Source organism: Crassostrea angulata, chromosome 7 (genome assembly GCF_025612915.1).
Source record: "Crassostrea angulata isolate pt1a10 chromosome 7, ASM2561291v2, whole genome shotgun sequence".
NCBI classification, from domain to species: Eukaryota; Metazoa; Mollusca; class Bivalvia; order Ostreida; family Ostreidae; genus Magallana; species Magallana angulata.
In genome coordinates, this window is record NC_069117.1 from 5,931,625 (window position 1) to 5,951,835 (window position 20,211).

The 20,211-nt window shown below is 40.4% G+C and overlaps 1 protein-coding gene across 5 annotated transcripts in view; it reads left to right on the forward strand.

Moving 5' to 3' along the window:
* Window positions 1-20,211, forward strand: part of LOC128191973 (titin-like) — a 259,892-nt gene that overhangs the window by 42,829 nt on the left and 196,852 nt on the right. For 2 of the 5 annotated variants that reach the window (XM_052864366.1, XM_052864370.1), the window contains 35 exons: window positions 50-204; window positions 322-470; window positions 646-965; window positions 1,069-1,256; window positions 1,391-1,720; window positions 1,946-2,166; window positions 2,284-2,612; window positions 2,730-2,927; window positions 3,730-4,337; window positions 4,566-4,827; window positions 4,963-5,209; window positions 5,322-5,467; window positions 5,563-5,852; window positions 5,950-6,189; window positions 6,393-6,640; window positions 6,759-6,960; window positions 7,072-7,204; window positions 7,296-7,458; window positions 7,582-7,836; window positions 7,952-8,053; window positions 8,914-9,036; window positions 9,297-9,782; window positions 9,941-10,045; window positions 10,158-10,211; window positions 10,597-11,223; window positions 11,718-11,828; window positions 11,956-12,024; window positions 12,331-12,534; window positions 12,746-14,554; window positions 18,246-18,481; window positions 18,567-18,792; window positions 18,883-19,063; window positions 19,165-19,468; window positions 19,580-19,871; window positions 20,057-20,144. In XM_052864366.1, the coding sequence (XP_052720326.1) occupies window positions 50-204; window positions 322-470; window positions 646-965; window positions 1,069-1,256; window positions 1,391-1,720; window positions 1,946-2,166; window positions 2,284-2,612; window positions 2,730-2,927; window positions 3,730-4,337; window positions 4,566-4,827; window positions 4,963-5,209; window positions 5,322-5,467; window positions 5,563-5,852; window positions 5,950-6,189; window positions 6,393-6,640; window positions 6,759-6,960; window positions 7,072-7,204; window positions 7,296-7,458; window positions 7,582-7,836; window positions 7,952-8,053; window positions 8,914-9,036; window positions 9,297-9,782; window positions 9,941-10,045; window positions 10,158-10,211; window positions 10,597-11,223; window positions 11,718-11,828; window positions 11,956-12,024; window positions 12,331-12,534; window positions 12,746-14,554; window positions 18,246-18,481; window positions 18,567-18,792; window positions 18,883-19,063; window positions 19,165-19,468; window positions 19,580-19,871; window positions 20,057-20,144 (9,701 nt within the window). Of the gene's footprint in view, window positions 1-49; window positions 205-321; window positions 471-645; window positions 966-1,068; window positions 1,257-1,390; window positions 1,721-1,945; window positions 2,167-2,283; window positions 2,613-2,729; window positions 2,928-3,729; window positions 4,338-4,565; window positions 4,828-4,962; window positions 5,210-5,321; window positions 5,468-5,562; window positions 5,853-5,949; window positions 6,190-6,392; window positions 6,641-6,758; window positions 6,961-7,071; window positions 7,205-7,295; window positions 7,459-7,581; window positions 7,837-7,951; window positions 8,054-8,913; window positions 9,037-9,296; window positions 9,783-9,940; window positions 10,046-10,157; window positions 10,212-10,596; window positions 11,224-11,717; window positions 11,829-11,955; window positions 12,025-12,051; window positions 12,535-12,745; window positions 14,555-18,245; window positions 18,482-18,566; window positions 18,793-18,882; window positions 19,064-19,164; window positions 19,469-19,579; window positions 19,872-20,056; window positions 20,145-20,211 lie in introns of those variants that run through there. The other 3 variants (XM_052864367.1, XM_052864369.1, XM_052864371.1) reach the window with 3 other exon arrangements.

Here is a 20,211-nt window from a genome sequence, read left to right on the forward strand (position 1 = left end):
AAAGAAAAACCAGTATATTAGTAAGGAATTATTTCTTGATGCTTTACAGCCATGGAGAAGCCAATAATACACAAAATGACAGAGGATACCAGTATCCCAGAAGGCAAAGGGGTCAGACTTGAGGTCAACTTCACAGGGTCACCAACCCCTGATGTCACCTGGTTCAGAGGTCAAAACAGAATTGTACCATCAGCTGTTTACAAGGTAAGCAATTAGTCTGTTATTTCAAATAAATTTTTGTAACTCTAATTTACCTGAATAAATTATAATTTCATTCAATATGAAAGGATTTACTAATTTTAATCGATATTTTTTTTATAGATAACAATTGATATTAATCGATGCACACTGGAGATTAAGGAGGCTTTCCCTGAAGATTCAGGGACATACACAGTGGTGCTACAGAATGCGGCAGGAGAGATCCGACGATCCTGTCAGGTCACAGTGGAAAGCTTCTACTCTAGCACCACGTAAGTTATCCATCATTCAAAGATTTGGTTTTGAGAGTAAAATACTTCTTTTAGAAAATCAGACATTTTTAATTTTTTTGCAAAATTCAGTCATCTACACTGCATGGGAGATACTTTTTTGTAATTATATAGATCTGAAGTTAAATATCAAGAGTGAATTCTTTCTTTTTAACAGAGAGTCAGCTTCACTGGCCTCTACAGAAATTGAGGCAGTTCCACCCAGCTTCATCCAGCACCTATCCCCAGCCAAAGAGGCCATGGAGGGATCACGAGTGCGTTTGGATTGCATCCTGGTGGGTCACCCCGAACCAGAGGTCATCTGGTACAAGAACGACAAGCCTGTTAAGGAGTCCAAGGACATCCAGCTGCTGTTTGAAGGTGACCGCTGCACACTGTGTATCAGGGAGGCCTATCTGGAGGATTCCGGAACCTACCGAATCGTTGCCAACAATATCCACGGCCAAGCTGAAAGTCTCTGTAAACTGCATGTTGAACGTAAGTGATTTTAATATTCGTAGAGTTTCCATTATATTTACATTAAGAGAAAAAGCCATACATTTCTGTATACGTATATGGGGTAATTTGTGTATTTTTGCAGCATTGAGCGAGTTGAGTGATGCTTCCATTGGAGAGATGACATCCCCACGATTCTCTCAGCCACTGCGGGACTTCAGCGTCCAATCAGGACACCGAGTCTGCCTTCAGTGTAGAATCACAGGACATCCGATACCGGAGGCCAAGTGGTACAAGGACAACAAACCCATAGACAACAGCCCAGACTACGAGGTAAGGCTCTCTCTGTATTTACAATAAATCAATCCAAAAGTCCATAAAATAGTTGTATATTCCTTACATCTTATAAACACTGTTTAGTAAAACAGTTGCACAGACTAAGGCAAACTTATGTTTTCTGATTACAGATCACAGCCTTTGCTGATGTTCACAACTTGACAATTCCTGAAGCCTTTGAGGAAGACAGTGGCACCTACATGGTAAGGGCCATTAACCTGGCCGGAGAAGCCAAGTGTTACTGTAAACTAACTGTGAAAACTGTGTCAGAGCCCATGGAACAAGAGGAAGTCATGAGAATGAAACGTGTGGTGGAAACCAGGGAGATGAAGGTCAAGGTCGGTCGTGAGGAGGTGGAGCATTCCCCGCCCGAGTTCCAGAGACTCTTCCAGGACCTGAGTGTCAATGCTGGAGATGCTGTCACACTGGAATGCAGCATCACTGGAGCCCCCAAGCCAAAGGTAGCTTATTTTTGTCCAAGTTGACCAAGAAAAATGGTTTTTGATATATATTTGTAATAGAAATATTGCATGTATTTTGTAAATTGTCCTTTTCCAAAGAGATTTTAGAATAATATTTGCACTTCATTTTATGAAATAATTAGAAATATTTTGCATAATAATTGGCTGTTGGTTATCTATCTATTGATATCTATTACATGTACTTATGATTACTGACTTTTCCAGGTGACCTGGTTCTTCAATGGACAGCCTGTAGTCTCCAGGGACTATCAGATCACTATGGATGGAAACACCCACCGCTTACACATCCCAGAGGTGTTTGATGAGGATGCTGGTCGATTCTCCATCACAGCAGAAAACCCATCAGGCAAAGCCACCTGTTCTGCTGTCCTCAATGTGGATGAGGAGCCAGCTCCCAAAACCAGGATATTTGGATCTACTGAATAGTAAGTGGCCTTTCTGACCATATCAGAGAGGGGAAATAGGATTTGGACCTTTCATGAAGAGAACAGATTAATTATCCTAAGATGTGTGGTTTCTGAGCATTCTTTTTTGACTTTCAGCACCAGCAGACGAGTTTCTCATACAGAAACTGTGACCTCCAGGGAAACCAGGTTGAGTCGCACCATCATGACCGCTCAGAGAGAACAACAGGCCTACATCCCATCCTCAGAGCAGCATGCCACCACCATTATCACCGACGTCAAACCACAGGTGCCACAGCTCACTGCTCAGGAGCACTATGCCACCACAATCACCACTGACCTGCAGCCAAAGTATCAACCAGTGGACCTTACCATCTCAGTGCCAGTACCACCAAAGTTTGCCCAGGCCCTCAAAAACATTCAAGCCATGGAAGGGTCAAAGGTTACATTTGATGGAGTTGTAACTGGTAAGTTCACAAAGATTTTCATAAAAATTTATATCTTAGAGGATGATACTTTCATAAAGCATGGAAAGGTAATTAAATGATTATTTCAAACTCAATATTTGTATTCATTTTTTCCAGGCAAACCAGAACCCTCTATTAAATGGTTCAGAGAAAACAGAGAATTAACAGACCAAGCTGATTTTGAAATTTCCTACAAAGATGGCCGTGTGAGTCTGACTATTCCAGAAGTGTTTGAAGAGGATGCTGGAAAGTTCACCTGTACAGCAAAGAATGTTGCTGGTTCTGCCAGCAGCTCAGCAGAGCTTGTAATCAAAGGTCGGTATTCGTCTTACTGAGGGTGCTTACTGAGGGTGCAAGATATTCATCTTTTGAGTTTTCATTGTACATTGTCAGCAAATCAATGCTTGCATTTACAATTATTAAGGGACTGGTATATAAGCCTGATTTACCTTAGAAGTGACCTTAGGGCCAGTGGTTACAAACTAGACCTATCTGACTGTATGCACTCACGTAAGACTGCACTGCAAGAGGATTAACTTTAATTCCCTTTAATTTAACTTTAATTCCCTTTAAATTATTATTGACCACTACCTTTGTTTATATTTAAAGATTAAAACCTAAAACAATAATCTGATAATCCCAATGTTCACACTTCCTTTGGAGAGGACTTTGTTTAGGTGACAATATTCCTACTGGTAGTGTGTTTTTGACTGTGTGTGAGGGTGTGGGGGAGATAAGTATGAAGGGGTCATTCGGTGGACCCTGGGAATATTGACTCAGGGTGAGGATGTCCAGTAAAAGTCCTTTCATGAGTAGGAGATACAAAGGGCTGCTGGCGCACCAGCTTATTCAGATCTGGAACCACCATGAATTAGGTAAAGGTCACACTGGGATTACACTACAGGAAGTGAAGTGTGTACACACATACGTTAGAGCTAGGAAAAGAGAACCAGCTGGTTCAGTGAAAAAGGGATTACTTAAACTGTTCTTACAATGTCCCAAATTTACAGGAGGTTTTAAGGAATTGTTTTTGAGATTGATTTGAACTGATTATTGTTAATTTGCTCTCAAGAGATATTTAAACCAGTGTTTTATTTAGTTTATTCTTCTACTACAGCCTCTGTTGTGCCACCGTCATTCACTCAGAAGCTCAAGAGCCAGGATGTTGGTGAGGGCAACCCTGTCCGCTTCACCATCAAGGTGTCAGGACAGCCCCCTCCCGAGATCACATGGTACAAGGATGGAACCAAACTGACCAGTTCCAGAGACTTTGAGATTATACAGGAGGGAGATATCCACTCTCTCTACATACCAGAAGTGTTCTATGAAGATGCCGGCAAATTCTCAGTCACTGCCGAAAATCCTGCTGGCAAATCCCAGTGCCAAGCAGAGCTTAGAATCCAGGCACCCATGGAGGAAACCATCACTCCAGTACAGAAACCAGCAACACAAATGCCGTACGGAGAGCCAACTGCCTCTCCAAAGCTTCAGCGGCCATCAGACTTCATGAAGAAAGACGTAGCACCAAAGACTCGCAGCCCTGCAGAGCCCCAGAAATTCACAGAGCAAGTGGAAATGGAGGTAGCAGGGGATAGAGAACTTCCAATGTTTGAACAGAGATATAGGTTGTTTCAGAAACCAGAAGAGACGGCTCCACCTAAGCAGGTGTCTGAGGTGTCCTTTAAACCAGCTGTATCCCACAAACAACCCCCCAACTTTACCAAGGTTTGTATAACACATTGTTCATTTATTGTACATCTTTCTGAAATGAAGTTTGTTATACAAATGGTAATTAGGTTTCTATTGATAGTACTGTTATTGAAATAACATCATGACAGTTTGACTCTATTTTCCTGTAAAATTAAAGACTAAGAATGTGGGGAAAAAGTCTTCAATGTAGACAACAGGGAATAAAATAGAATTTTTTATGACCGAAATCTGTTGTTTGTACAGAGACTACAGGACAAGACAATCAAGGAGGGACAGAGGTTGGTCCTAGAGGTACGTGTAGAGTACAAAGGACCAGAGCCCATCATTAAGTGGTACAGGGAGGGGCTAATCATCAGGAACTCCCCCGACTACCAAATCACATTTGAGAACAACACATCACGGCTATCAGTAGCCGAGGTCTTTCCAGAAGACACTGGTGTGTACAAGTGTGTGGCCACAAACGCAGATGGATCAGATTCCACAGAGGCTATGCTGAGAGTAATTGGTAAGCCATTGGAATTGTTCTTAATTAATCTGGTGTTGCAGAGGTAGATGTTGTAATTAATATTTTGTAAAAGTCTAACTCTCCATTTACATAAAAAACATAAGTATGTACGAGTGGAAATTTATTTTATTTCAGCACCATCCCCATCCCAGTATGAACAGATGCTGGTTGATGAGCGCCCCGATGTGGCCAGCCATGTACCGATGGAGGAGGAGAAAGTACCCTCCCCAGTGGAGCCCCAGCCACCAGTGTTCCTTGAATCACCCCACGACTTCAGACTGGTAGAGGGAACTAATGCCATCTTTGAATGCCGCATTTCTGGCAAACCATTCCCAGAAATCACTTGGAGAAAGCGCGGATTCCCCATCCGCAATGATGCTAGGTAAAATGGTTTGCCTCTGTCAGAAGCAAAGCTTGATCTATCTTGAAATATTCTACAACATTTTTGTGTAAAATTTATTTTCATTTTAAAATGATTTTGTTTTTTCTTGCAGACACAGAATTAGCATTGATGAATTTAATGGCCGCTGTTCTCTTGTCATCTCTAACTGTAAACCTGACGATGCAGGAGACTACACATGTACAGCCATTAATTTTGCAGGAGAGACTAACTCCACAGCTGTTCTTCTTCCTGCAGAAGGTAAAATTTCTTCAGATTTTTAAGCATTACATCAATAGTATCCTTAGAGTATAATGACATCCTTAGAGTGTAAACAATATGATGTTTACTTTTAGTGAAGCCACCTTCACCTCCTCCTGCACCTGAGCTACCAAAGACACAACCACCAACATGGCAACAAAAACCATGGCAACAGAGAACAGAACCACCAGCCAAAAAACCATGGCAACAGAAAGAGACGCCGCAGCCTTCTTGGGCAGCTTTGACTGAGCAGTTCACTCAAGGGGAAGCACCTCACCGGACTGACAAGGGATTCGTCACCTCCAGATCTGAGAGAATCCTGGAGAGTAACTTAGAATACAGGAGATCTCAGGAACCAGAGGAAAGACCAGTCACCTCAACAGCTGTATGTTAACTCTAGAATTTTGTTGGGTAGTCTGGCTGGGTCTTTTTCAATCCTCTTTATAGGCATTTTTATAATGTCTTGTGATATTTTCTTACAGGACTTCCAACCTGCTGGTTTCGAGGAAAAACTAAAACAACAAAATTACATTAAAGATGGTAGAGTCAAATTCTCCAGTGAGACAGAGACATCTCAATCCGAGTATGAGTCTGAATTAGACCGCTCACCAGTGGCTCAGCCGAGCCCACCTCAGATCACCCAGAGGCTCAAGGACTTCCGCCTCATGGAGGGATCAGATGCTACCTTTGTCTGCAGAATCTCTGGAAGGCCAAGACCAAAGGTTTGTTGAAGGAGTTCATAATGAATGTTTTAATTCTTTGATGCACTTTTTTTTTATATTGCTAAATATTGAATAATGAATTTTCATGCTTGTTTATCTTAAAATCAATTCTCTGTTTTGTTTGTAAGGAATTTAAAAAAAAAGATTTGTTCCTTTTATAATAAGAAGTTTTCACAAGGTTGTTCTTGCTTGTTTCTGTTCAGGTTGCATGGTACTTAAATGGACACAGAATTAAGAGATCAAGTCGATATGAGATGAAATTCACAAAGGACGGTTACTGCACCCTGCGTATCCGCATGGCTCTTCCAGAGGATGCTGGACATTACACGGTCCTAGCTGTCAACAACCTTGGAAAGGACACCTGCTCCAGCAAACTCTATGTAGACAGACTTGGAAACATTGATGCCACATCTTTTGTGGCCCCCGAAACCTTAGACAAAATACTCAACAAGTAAGTACAGGCTCATGCTTAGAAGATTAAGATATCAATACCCAAAAAAAAATTAGACGTGTTACACCAAATAAAAAAGTCTTTGTGCCACTTAAAAGTTTAATTCATGAATTAACAGAGGCAAGAAAGATCAAGCTCCAGAGGATGAGGGAGGCATTCTTGAGGCCCTGTCTCGCCCGGTCTTTAAGAAGACCCCCGAGGACAGAGAGGTTCACGAGGGGAACACTGTCCGTCTGGACACTCTGGTGTCTGGTCGACCAGTTCCTGAACTCTCGTGGTTCCTCAATGGACACCCAGTTCACAATGATGATCATCACAAGGTCTGTATTATGTTTGGCAGTGCTCAAAGAAACTAATTAGATATTTTAGCAATTTACAGACAAAAATAACTTTCAAATATTCATTGGTGCTATGTTTATTCATTTTGATAGATTGTGGTGAATGAAGATGGAGTCAACTCCCTGATCATCTTAGGAGCTTCTCGATATGACTCTGGTACATACAAATGTGTGGCCAAGAACAAGGCTGGAGAAAACACCTTCACTGTCACTCTCAAGGTCATGGGTAGGTCTATAGTCTTTATGTCTCATGATTATAATGCTGAACTATAGTTGATTTTTTCTCACTTACTGATCCTGGAATTGTGAATTTTCAGAAAAAGAGCAAATGCAGCCTCCTAAATTTGTGGAGAGAATGCAGAACTTCACTGTGAATGAAGGTCAACCAGTGACCTTGACTTGCCAGGTTACCGGGGTACCTGTCCCCATGATCAGCTGGCAGAAGGATGGCAAAATGCTTACCAATGCTGGTCCATACCAGTAAGTTTCATACTTAATGAAAGCTCTTTAAAACCTAGTATTTGTTGTAGCAAATTATCTGCACGATGTGCATGGGGTGTTCAACACAGGCAATATTTTGTAATATCTGTTTTTGTTACTCAGGATCCAAACAGAGGGGGGTAGATCCACCCTCACCATCCCTGCTGCTCATGTGTCAGATGGTGCATGGTTCCAGTGCTCTGCAGCTAATGTGGCTGGAACTGCCTCCACACGAGCTAAGCTGAATGTACAGACCCAGCCAAAGAAAGTGGAACCACCAAAGAAAAAGATCAGCATATCCAAAGCTCCCAGAAAAGTACCTTCTCCACCCACTGTACCTCAGACAGAGCCATGGGTCTCCAGGACAGATTCACCACCGTAAGTACATTGTCAATACATAGATGGGTGGATCCCAGAGGATCTGGTTGTTGTGTACTTTTTATATCGCCGAATTAAGCAGTGTCCCTGATAAGAACTTTTTACCCTTTTCTAGTCACTATGAGATCCAACCAGAAGGTCTGGTTCAGCAGATCTCGTACTCAACTGAGCGTGAGAGTGGAATTCTGAGACTAGTGAAGGAGGAGGACATCTCCAGGTTAATAGAGCATGGTTGTCTCCCCTTTGACATGTTTGTCTCCCTTTGATATGTTTTTTCCTTTGACATGTTTGTCTCCCTTTGACATGTTTGTCTCCCTTTGGCATGGTTATGACCACGCTAGTAAATCAGTGTCAGTAAAAAAGTGAATGAATGAAGTGTGTTACAGATAAATTTAGCATGTTTTCCCTTTACCTTGTTTTGAATTGTGATTATAAAAACATTTTATTTCTTATTGTACTGGGTTTTTTTTCATGTAAACAATGTTTGCACTATTTTTTTTTTTGGGGGGGGGGGCATGTATAGATGCAATTAATGCTTTATTAAGAGAACAATTTTGCATAACAGTTGAACACGTCATCTTTTCAGAATTAAAAGCATGTCTTATGATATGAAAATAACCAACCAATTAGTCCATTCAAATCCTTGGCAAAATATAGTTAGTAATTATGAATTTCAAGGATGAGAAAATATTTAAGTAATTTAGTACCTATGTTGTAAATAATTGGCTTGTCGTAAGATAGACTGGTAATTAGGCTTGATAGTACATGTAAATTTTGTGGGCATGAAAAATAATTTATTTTAAATTGTAATTTTAGTTATTAATAAGTTACATGTGTTTGACAATCATTTTATAAATGGCAAAATGTTAAAATCAAAATTACAATTTAATTAGTGAGTTTTATTGATCGATTGATTAATGTAAGAATTACAATTTGATTAGTGAGATCTACTGATTAATTAACTAGTGTAGGTATTACCATTAAATAAGTGAGTTTATCTAAGAAATTATTTAATGCTAGAATAAAACTTTTATGATCATGGAAGTATATTATACTAGCTTTGAATTACTTGATTAGTTACAAGCCATATGGACCAGAATCCCCAGAGGATGTGCCTAAGACTCAGGGCACCCCTAGGGTCCCTCCTCCCACCCCTGTCTCAACCTCTGTTGAATCCTCCCCTATACCAAAACGAAGAAGGTTAGACCAATACCTTAGTTTTTGCAAGACTGCAGAATTTGTTTCATAACCGTGTTTCAATTTGAAGTTTGAATTTAATATATTCACGTGCATGTGTGTGGATTTTAAAATAACAGCAGTTAAAAGAAAAAGCAATTAATACTGTAACAGACAATTTTTTTTTCATATTAGTGAAATGTGAATTCTTCAGAAATTATTTTTTTTTTAAACTTGAAAAAAAAATTTAAAAGATAAAGATCAATATGTCTATACTACCCTAGACTTGGACAAAGACCTATTGACCAAGCAACATCAAAGAAGACGATCACACCACAAGCACCTGTTGTCCAGCCTGTGCTGGAGCCCACACAGGAACAACCAATGGAAGTGGAGGAGGAGGTTCTCCCCAAATCTGTGTCTGAGGCCAAGGCAAGGTTTGAACAAGGGGAAGACATCCCACAAGCCAGACAGACCAAGCACAAAAAGCCAACAAAGCCAGCACAACTGGCTACTCAGGCTTATAAACCAGTAGCACCACCACTGGAAATGAGACCCAAGACTGAGGTGTCCACTTACAAACACACCCCAGCACCCAAGGAGGCTCCTAGACCAGTGGCTCCACCCCAGGAACAGCCTATGCATGTTGCTCCTGTGGCAGCCCCTGTAGCAGCCCCTGTGCCTTTACCATCCATGGCACCTAAAGTACAATCCAAGAAGAAAGTGCAGATATCCGACAAGACTCGAGTCAAGCCGCCCTCTCCCCCAGGGTATGAAGTGTGCTTTATCAAGTTGCATGTCTGACAGTTTTTCACCATCAGGAGGGATGATTTTTCTGCATGCAAACATTGCATTAAGAGAAACCAATTTGCATGCCAAGAAGTTGATAAACTGAGAGTGAATATCAGTATGTTTTTCTGTTACACAGTTACGATATTCAGAGTGAGGGATTTGTGCAGCAGATCAGCTATGCGTCCGACACAGAGACTGGATACCTTCGCTTGGTGTCAGAAGATGAAATGGATACACCAAGGTTTGTCTGCATGAACAAGATGCATGACAGTGTCTTAGTCCTTATAATGCAGGCAATTCATATAGTTCATTGAAATGTCTGCTATAATGTTGCGTGTTATTTTTCTGAGCAGACGAGAGCCTCTAGAGAGGGCTACACCTCCATTTAGACCAGAGGAGGATGAAAGGTCTATATTTTTATTTGGAATGATAACTATTGTATACAGTGTATAGCTAAGCAATTATGTAGAATATGCTGATGATTAGTGTAATTCTGCCATGGCATGATGCTCTTATACGGCACAGTAAATATTCGTCAAATATTTGCCCAGGATGTTGTTTTTCAGCTTTGAAATAAGGAAGACTATTTAAGCATGAAAAAAAATGTAGAGATGAATACAGAGTGTTTAAGCATGATAGGATGAATTATGAGCAAATAAGTGTCAAATAGCAGTGATGTATTGATAGTGTACACATACTTCATATATTAAAAGCAGAGTTTGTCTACTGTATTGTGATGTTAATTTAGCCATCATATAGCATGACTTAAGCAGCCATTGTTATTTATTTCAGAGCATCTCCAGCTCGTAAAGTGCCACCATCAGTACCCCCAAAGCCTTCAAAAGAGGCTTCTCCCTACCCAACGCAGGCCCCGAGAATGGCCTCACCCTCTCCAGTGCGTGTGATTTCACATGTTTCTGCCCCAGTTTGGCAACCAAGGAGTACATCTCCATCACCAGTGAGGCCCCAGAAAGGGGTGTCTCCATCCCCTGTAAGAATTATACCCAAAGTGGCATCTCCTGCCCCTATGTGGCAGCAAAGGAGCCCCTCACAGTCACCTGTGAGGCCTCTGAGGGAGATGTCAGCATCTCCTTCTCCCATGAGGTCTGTGTCACCATCTCCAGTTAGGTTTATCCCAAGACTGGCCTCACCAGCTCCACTCTCAATCTGGAGGCCCCCCTCAAGGGCCTCATCATCACCTTCACCTGCAAGGTCACTTAAGGGGATGTCCCCCTCACTGACTAATTTTGTATCAAAGGTGGCACCCTCCCCACCACCAGCACCACCTATGAAAATAAGGATGACTACAAAGTCAAAAGTAACCACCAAGAAACATGTGACCATTAAACCACCTAGTCCAGTTTTAGAGAAGCAGGAGATAGATATCACTATATCAGGCTTTGAGTCGGCCCCTGAAAGGTGTGTTACTGAGTGAAATGAAGTTGATTTCTGAGTGACTCCTTTCCCAAACTTTGCTGGTCAAGTTTTGATTTTTCCCAACCTCTTGATTTATCCCCCATCCTAAAATACACCCACCATGGAAATGAGATCCTTATACATGTATCTCCAAGCCCTGTCCTTTCCTTTCTTCCTATATATCACTTATCTCTTTCTTTAATGAGCTTGAACTATGAAACTTGTTCATTTTTTGTTCAGTATAAAAAAAAAGATTTTTGCATGACATTTATATTTAGTCTGCATGTTTTTCTTGAATTTGGAAGAGTTTGTGATATAGGTTGTTTGAGTTCTCTGACAAGTATCAGAATTTATATCTACCGGTATTGAGAAAAATTTGTGAAAAGATATTAAATTTTGATAATTTATGAATGATTATGAGAGTATTCAATGTGAAAAGAAATCAAAATGGACTTATTAAGGACTTGTTTTTAACTTTGTGACATGGCTGTTTGCAGTCACTATGAGATACGAGAGGTAGGACCTGTACAGGAAATTCATTATGTCTCTGATACAGAGGCAGCAACACTGAGACTTGTGGGATATTCCACTGAAGATGAACCGGACAGGTAAAGGCATGATGAGTGATGCATGCTGGGAAATATGCTGAGAGACAGCATGCATGAAAATAAAAATGAGAAAATGAAACCAGATTAAAGATTTCAGTGAAGCATTTCAATCTGTTTTATGTTACAGCCGACTAGAACGACCTATTAGAGAACCAGAGATTTCTCTTACTCAACAAATGAAACATCAGCAATACAGGTGATTTACTGCAGCATGACCAACTTAGAGGACTCTCAGATTTGCATCATGTTCAACAAATTTAATGGATAATCTCATTATTTTAACATAAGCTTAATATATTTCCAGTAACTCTTAAGTCTCACAGGTTCTGCTAGTATTGTTTATAACAAAGTAAGAACAGTGAATTTACTCACACTTAACTCACGATTTTACACTGTGCAGCACTTTGCAATGTTAATGATAGACAAAAATAGCTCTAACGTATAAAACTGTGATAACTGTAGGAATATATATGTTTAAACATTGAATTAACACTTAACGTAGGTCTGTAAAACCTCCCTCACCAAGGGAGCGCAAGAAGGCCAAAAAACAGAAAACACCTTCACCACCAAAGGAGACATTTAAACCAGCACCGATTGCACCAACTTATGCGCCACAGATTGTACCTAAAGCAGCTCCAGAGAGGCAGGCTCCACCAACCCTGCCACAGAACATGAAAGTGAAAGCGCCAGGAGTATTCAAGCCAAGGTGTGGACCATCAGCATGCTGTGTTCAAGCCCTCCCTACCAAATCTATTGTTTATGTAGATATTGTAGATATAACCATAGTTGATAACAATTTAATGCTTTTATATTTCATTTATTGAGTTATTTTGCCTCTATATATGCTTGTATGTATTTTAACCACCTCAATGTTGTACAATGTTTGTCCTGACTTTCACTGTCTTTAATTCTTATAGTAAACCAGAAAGCAAACCTATACCTCTCTCTAAACCCAGCACTTCTAAATTGGATACTACTGTCTTGCCTGAACCAGGTTCAGATTTTGTCAGTGCTGAGGCCAAATTCTTTCAGAGGAAACCTGTAGAAATGGAAATTGATGTTCAGGAATCTAATCTAAAACCTTCAGAAATAGCCAGATATAAGAAATTTGGGCCGAAAAAACCTGAAGATGAGACTGACTTTAGACAACAAGGTTTCGTTGTCTCAGAGAGTCAGTTCATTCAAGGCCCGTATGATATCCAGGTTGATCAGAAGACAGTGAGTGGTGTTCAGTTTGTACAACAAACTGTAAGTCAAATGTCAGCACAACGCTTTACTGAAACTGAAAGAAGGGTGTTCCAAGATCAACAATCTGGCAGAGCTGAAGTAGAACAACCTGCAAAACCACAGCCACTTGAGGTTGATTTGGGAGTGTATGGTTTAGAGCCATCTGAACTCACCAAGAAAACCTCAACCCAGGTATCCAAGCAGTTTCAAACCAAGATTACAGATGAAAGGCCACAGAGTCAGCAACCAAGCTTTATATCAACTCAGTTTCAGCCAGCTCCAGTCGATGTAGATCTTGGGGTAGACCAGTCTGGTCTGGAACCAGCTGGGGTTACTAGAACAACTTACAGTCAAGTATCTAAAAAATTTCAGACTGAAGTGGCAGGAAAGGTTTCTCCTTCAGAGAAGCCTGGCTACAGATCAGTGGAATTTAAGCCAATGGTACAGAAGCCTATTGATGTTAGTCCAGAAAAGCCTCAACAAATGACTGTATCCAAAATATCAACAAAAAATGTTTCAAAAAAGTTTGAAACTGGAATCAGTGAGAAAGTACCTGCTGCCCAACAGCCTGACTTTGTGTCAGCTGAAGCCAAATTTTTTCAGAGAGGACCAGGTTCTTTGGATGTTGAGATTGAGGAAGAAGCCAATCTGAAACCATCAGAGATTGCCCAGTTGAAGAAACAAAAAACTCTTGCAAAAAGATATCCACCTACCGTGCCTCCAAAACCAAAAGTATCCAAACCAGAGGATGGTGAGAAACCTCATGCAAAAGTTGAATTTTACAAAGCTGTATCATCTCCAACCCATGCTCAAACATTCCAGGAAACTTTTAAATTCCTAGAAAAACCTCGTGGATTTTCTTCTGTAAAACCACCAACGTCCATACAGAAGACACCACCTGTGGAGAAAACAGTTTATTTTCCTGATGATAAGCTGTCAGTCACATCTTTGACTTTGGACACAACATCAAAAGCGCCTGCGCCACCACCACCCAAACCGAAGAAACCAACACAACCCAAGAAATCAGAGGTTACTCTTCAGATGAAGCCTCTGAAACCAGAGATATCTAAACCAAAGTTATCACCCAAAATGAAGAGGGTGGAACACAAGAAGAAAGAACAAAGGGTCACATTTTCATCTGATGAAGGACCCAAAATAAAGCACAGACCACAATCTGATGAAGGACCTAAAATAAAGTACAGGTCAGAGTCTGACTCAATCTTCACAGAGTCTGATTCAGAAGCTCCAAGCTGGGCTTATGTTGGGCCAAAGATTCGTAAAAAGAAACCTGGTGATGCACCCAAGAGGCTGGTGATTGATATAGAGCCCTTGAAATTACAGTCTGAGTTGGTAGACTCATGGGAGCCAATACGAGCCCCTGAGCCTCCTAAACCACAGATTGTTGACACTGATTCTGAAGATGTAACCCATTGGGCCCCAGATCACAGCATTATCCCTAAAGTAGCCTCTGACATTGAAAAACGAGAGGAAGAACTCAGGTTAGCGCGTGTGGGATGTTTTGGAGTGTTTATTTCAGCTCAAAAAGCTTTTGGCAGCTTATGTTCTTCATGGCCATTTATGTTCTTAATAAGTTGTTGATGCTTCAGAGTGTGAAATAATGTTGTTGATTTTTTGCAGGCTGTTTTATCTGGCAAAGTTTGATGAAATATTTCTGCTGTTCTTTTATAGCTCCTGATAGTTCAGGTTCTGCTTTAGTTGCTGAAAATGATGCTTGCTGGCATCAAAATTGCTTCTGCAAATTTGTTTTTGTTGCTGTTGGGATTCTTTGACAATTTTATTGAAGTTTACATCTCAACTCTGAAAGTCTTTTATTTCATTGACTCCAACACAAATCTCTGTTTTACCTAGTTTTTAGCTCACCGAGCTGAAAGCTCAAGTGAGCTATTCTGATCACATTTTGTCTGTCGTCCGTCTGTCTGTCTGTCTGTCTGTCCGTCCGTCTGTCCGTCTGTCCGTCTGTCTGTAAACTTTTCACATTTTCAACATCTTCTCAAGAACCACTGGGCCAATTTCAACCAAACTCGGCACAAAGCATCCTTAGCCTAAGGGGATTTAAATTTGTGAAAATTAAGGATCACGCCCTTTTGCAAAGGGAGATAATTAGGAATTTATGAAAATTTTCGAGAAATTTTCAAAAATCTTCTTCTCATGAACCATAAGACCAGGAAAGCTGAAACTTGTGTGGAAGCATCATCAGGTAGTGTAGATTCTAATTTGTGAAAATCATGACCCCCGAGGGTAGGGTGGGGCCACAATGGGGGGTCGAAATTTAACATAGGAATATATAGAGTAAATCTTTAAAAATCTTTTTCTCATGAACCATATGACCAGGAAAGCTGAAACTTGTGTGGAAGCATCATCAGGTAGTGTAGATTCTAATTTGTGAAAATCATGACCCCTGGAGGTAGGGTGGGGCCACAATGGGGGGATCGAAGTTTTACATAGGAATATACAGAGTAAATCTTTAAAAATCTTCTTCTCATGAACCATAAGACCAGGAAAGCTGAAACTTGTGTGGAAGCATCCTCAGGTAGTGTAGATTCTAATTTGTGAAAATCATGACCCCCGAGGGTAGGGTGGGGCCACAATGGAGGGTCGAAATTTAACATAGGAATATATAGAGTAAATCTTTAAAAATCTTCTTCTCATGAACCATAAGACCAGTAAAGCTGAAACTTGTATGGAAGCATCCTTAGGTAGTGTAGATTCAAAGTTGTGAAAATCATGACCCCCGGGGGTAGGATGGGGCCACAATGGGGGGATCGAAGTTTTACATAGGAATATACAGAGTAAATCTTTAAAAATCTTCTTCTCATGAACCATAAGACCAGGAAAGCTGAAACTTGTGTGGAAGCATCCTCAGGTAGTGTAAATTCTAATTTGTGAAAATCATGACCCCCTGGGGGTAGGGTGGGGCCACAATGGGGTGTCGAAGTTTTACATAGGAATATATAGAGTAAATCTTTAAAAATCCTCTTCTCAGAAACTAATCAGCCAGGAAAGCTGAAACTTGTGTGAAAGCATCCTCAGGTAGTGTAGATTCTAATTTGTGAAAATCATGACCCCCGGGGGTAGGGTGGGGCCATAATGGGGGGTCGAAGTTTTACATAGGAATATACAGAGTAAATCTTTAAAAATCTTCTTCTCATGAACCATAAGACCAGGAAAGCTGAAACTTATGTGGAAGCATCCTCAGGTAGTGTAGATTCTAATTTGTGAAAATCATGACCCCCGAGGGTAGGGTGGGGCCACAATGGAGGGTCGAAATTTAACATATGAATATATAGAGTAAATCTTTAAAAATCTTCTTCTCATGAACCATAAGACCAGTAAAGCTGAAACTTGTATGGAAGCATCCTTAGGTAGTGTAGATTCAAAGTTGTGAAAATCATGACCCCCGGGGGTAGGATGGGGCCACAATGGGGGGTCGAAGTTTTACATAGGAATATACAGAGTAAATCTTTAAAAATCTTCTTCTCATGAACCATAGAACCGGGAAAGCTGAAACTTGTGTGGAAGCATCCTCAGGTAGTGTTAATTCAAAGTTGTGAAAATCATGATCCCCGGGGGTAGGGTGGGGCCACAATGGGTGGTCGAAGTTTTACATAGGAATATATAGAGTAAATCTTTAAAAATCTTCTTCTCAGAAACTAATCAGCCAGGAAAGCTGAAACCTGTGTGAAAGCATCCTCAGGTAGTGTAGATTCAAAGTTGTGAAAATCATGACCCCCGGGGGCAGGGTGGGGCCACAATGGGGGATCGAAGTTTTACATATGAATATATAGAGTAAATCTTTAAAAATCTTCCTCTCAGAAACTAATCAGCCAATAAAGCTGAAACTTATGTGGAAGCATCCTCAGGTAGTGTAGATTCAAAGTTGTGAAAATCATGACCCCCGGGGGTAGGGTGGGGCCACAATGGGGTGTCGAATTTTAACATAGGAATATATAAAGTAAATCTTTAAAAATCTTCCTTTCAGAAACTAATCAGCCAGGAAAGCTGAAACTTGTGTGGAAGCATCCTCAGTTAGTATAAATTCATATTTGTGAAAATCATGATCCCCAGGGGTAGGATGGGGCCACAATGGGGGGTCAAAGTTTAACAAAGGAATATATATGGTAAATCTTTAAAAATCTTCTTCTCAGAAACTAATCAGCCAGATGATTCTTTATAATTGTTAAGACTTTGGCCCCAGGACAATTCTTTGGCCTCACAAGAAGGTTCAGAGTTTATGTACGTTTATATCCCATATATAAACAATTGTTAAGGATCTTTTTGAGAACTGCAATACTCAACATATGATATGACTATAAAATCGTCCTGTTAGAAAAGGGACTAATGATTATAAACATAAGAATATCCAGGGGAAAATGGATTTTATTTATACAGGATCAACATGTATTATTGTACATTGTCCAGATAGTTTGTATTATGACTCCATTAAGCTGATTTTATCATACCTATTGTTCCTCAGGTGAGCGATGTGGCCCATGGGCCTCTTGTTTTTCAATTGCATTGCAATTTTTATTTAAAGCATGCCTTTCATGTTTATTATGAAATACTTTAAATAAAATTTGTATGCATGTTTGAGTGTTATTTATATGTTTAAAAATAAAGAATTAGCAGGTTTTACTGAAAATTGTTGATGACATTTGTTGATCACATTTTTTCGCAGACCATTATTGTATTCAGCACCTTTGGATGTATTAGCCATGCCAAAGGAAGAGAAAAAGTGAGAGAAATTGTATGCATGAATGAGTGACCTTGTCAACAGTTGTCTGCCCCTGTTTTTCCAGTGTTTTTGAAGTACATATGTGTCGATCCCAGTCATTTTACTTGAGACAAAAATTCTGAATCCAATGCTAAATTATGACCTGTCATCCAACATTACTTCTGAGGAAAATCTCTGTTGAATCCTCCAGTATTATCCTTTCCTATGGAGTACCTGATGTTTTCATTTTCAGATTTTTATCCACTTATTTAAACTTAAGTGCAGTTCCCTGTTATATTTAATTTCTGGAATGATTTTTGTCATTGTCATTATTTTATTATCATCAGTTCAAGTATAAAAAAGAGTGTATTGATAAATAAACTTTCAATTAGATGAGGTCTAAACCATATAGAGAAGGAATTGGAAGTTTATAACAACATGCCTTACTTATTTTACAGGGACCTATATCGAGAATCAGCTGTGCGTGAATTCATTCGCAGAGAGGGACAGGCCCCAGCTGAGGAGGACCTTTACCACAAGGACAAGAAACGACCTCCCAAATTTAGGACACATATCAAGAACTTGACCACACTCAAGGAGAACGACTCGGCCCACTTTGAGTGTAAACTGATGCCGTACGGTGACCCCACCATGAAAGTGGAATGGTACAAGGACAACCAGCCCCTGCATCATGGTAAATATTGTCAACAATTTACAAAGACTTTTAAATAGTAATATTCTTTGATTTGGTAAAGTGAAATACTTATCCCTCTGCTTAGGTCACCGGTTTAAGCCGATGTTTGAGTTTGGCTTTGTGACACTGGACATTTTGTACACCTACCCAGAGGACTCGGGGGTGTATGAATGCCGAGCCACCAATGCTCATGGTACAGATGTCACTCAGGCAACCATTAAATGTAGAGGCCAGCAGTCTATCATTGCCGAAACCCAGCTACCAGGAGAGGGGGCTCTACGTCTCCAGGAAATGGAAGAAAACTGGAGAAGGTAAAGCATATCAGATTCATTCATCTCTCACGCTAATTCATTCATCTGGAGAAATAAAGTTCAAACTATTCAATTCTTTGACTTCTACAGACCTGCTCATCTGGATGAAAGAGAAATGGAAGAACCTAAAGTGAAATATCCACCTTCAATTGACATGAAACCAGAACCAGTTGAAGTTGCAGAGGGAGAACCAGCCAAGTTTATGGTTAAAGTCAGTGGCTACCCACGACCCCGTGTCACTTGGTGGGTCAATGGAACCATGATCATGACTGTAAGTACCCTGTACAATTGTCAAATTCATTGAGGTATGTCTTTTCTGAACAGAACAGACTTTAATGCAGTTTTATTAATTGAATTGTTTTTGGTTTTCAGAGTAGCAGATTCAAGATCCGATATGATGGCATGATGAACTACATGGACATTCCCCGAGTACGGGAATATGACAGCGGTCAGATCAGAGTAGTGGCTAAGAACACAGAGGGTGAAGCAGAGGCCAGCACAGTCCTTAATGTCCTACCCAAGGAGGACTGGCGCTCACAGCTCAGACAAGCTCCCAAAGGAGAGCTCGAGATTGAGCTTGATCGCAAACGCAAGATCGAACTCAAGAATGTGGAATTCAAACGTCCATTTGAGATTCCCAAATCTGCTGATTATGAACTCAAACAGATTGAAAGAGGTAAAAAAAATCAGAAGCTACTAATATTTAACATTATGTTTTCAGAAGACTTATTGTTCTTTTAGATTATATTTTTTGTTCCTTTATAATGCCTAAACCATTTCATTACAGCACATGAAACAAGAATCAAGATGAAACATGAGAAAGAAATGTACATGAAAGCTGACTCCAAATTCATGTCTCACCCCAAACCAGATCAGCCCGCTCGTGTGGTCCGACCAGACAGACCAGAGATCCAGATGGAGATCCAGAAGGCTCGAATGGTTCCAGTCATTCCGGAGCAGTCTGTTCCAACCGAGGAAAGCAATATCTCAGAGACTCAGATCGTGCTGGAGAGACGCGAACCACCAGTGTTTATCAAACCCATCCGACCTCTCCGTGTCACTGAAGGAACACCAATCACGTAAGTCCCTACCTCAAGATCGTTATTGTGTTAGACCATTACTTAGCTTATTTAGTTTATATTTGATCACAGAAAAAAGAGTTCATCAAGAATAAGCTATTTATAACTTACGAACAGTTTTTGAAATTAACAAAAATTGTGTCTGCTTTGAAACATACCTTTAGAGCTTGTTATTTCTGATTCAGGATTGAGGTTCAGTTCAAAGGTTACCCGCCACCCATCATCTCCTGGTACAGAGACAACTTTGAGATCCACCCATCACATGATTTCCAGGTAAAGGCTTGGCTTCTGTCCCACATGGTCCTCTCAAACGAAAATTGAGTAACTCATGATGACTTTT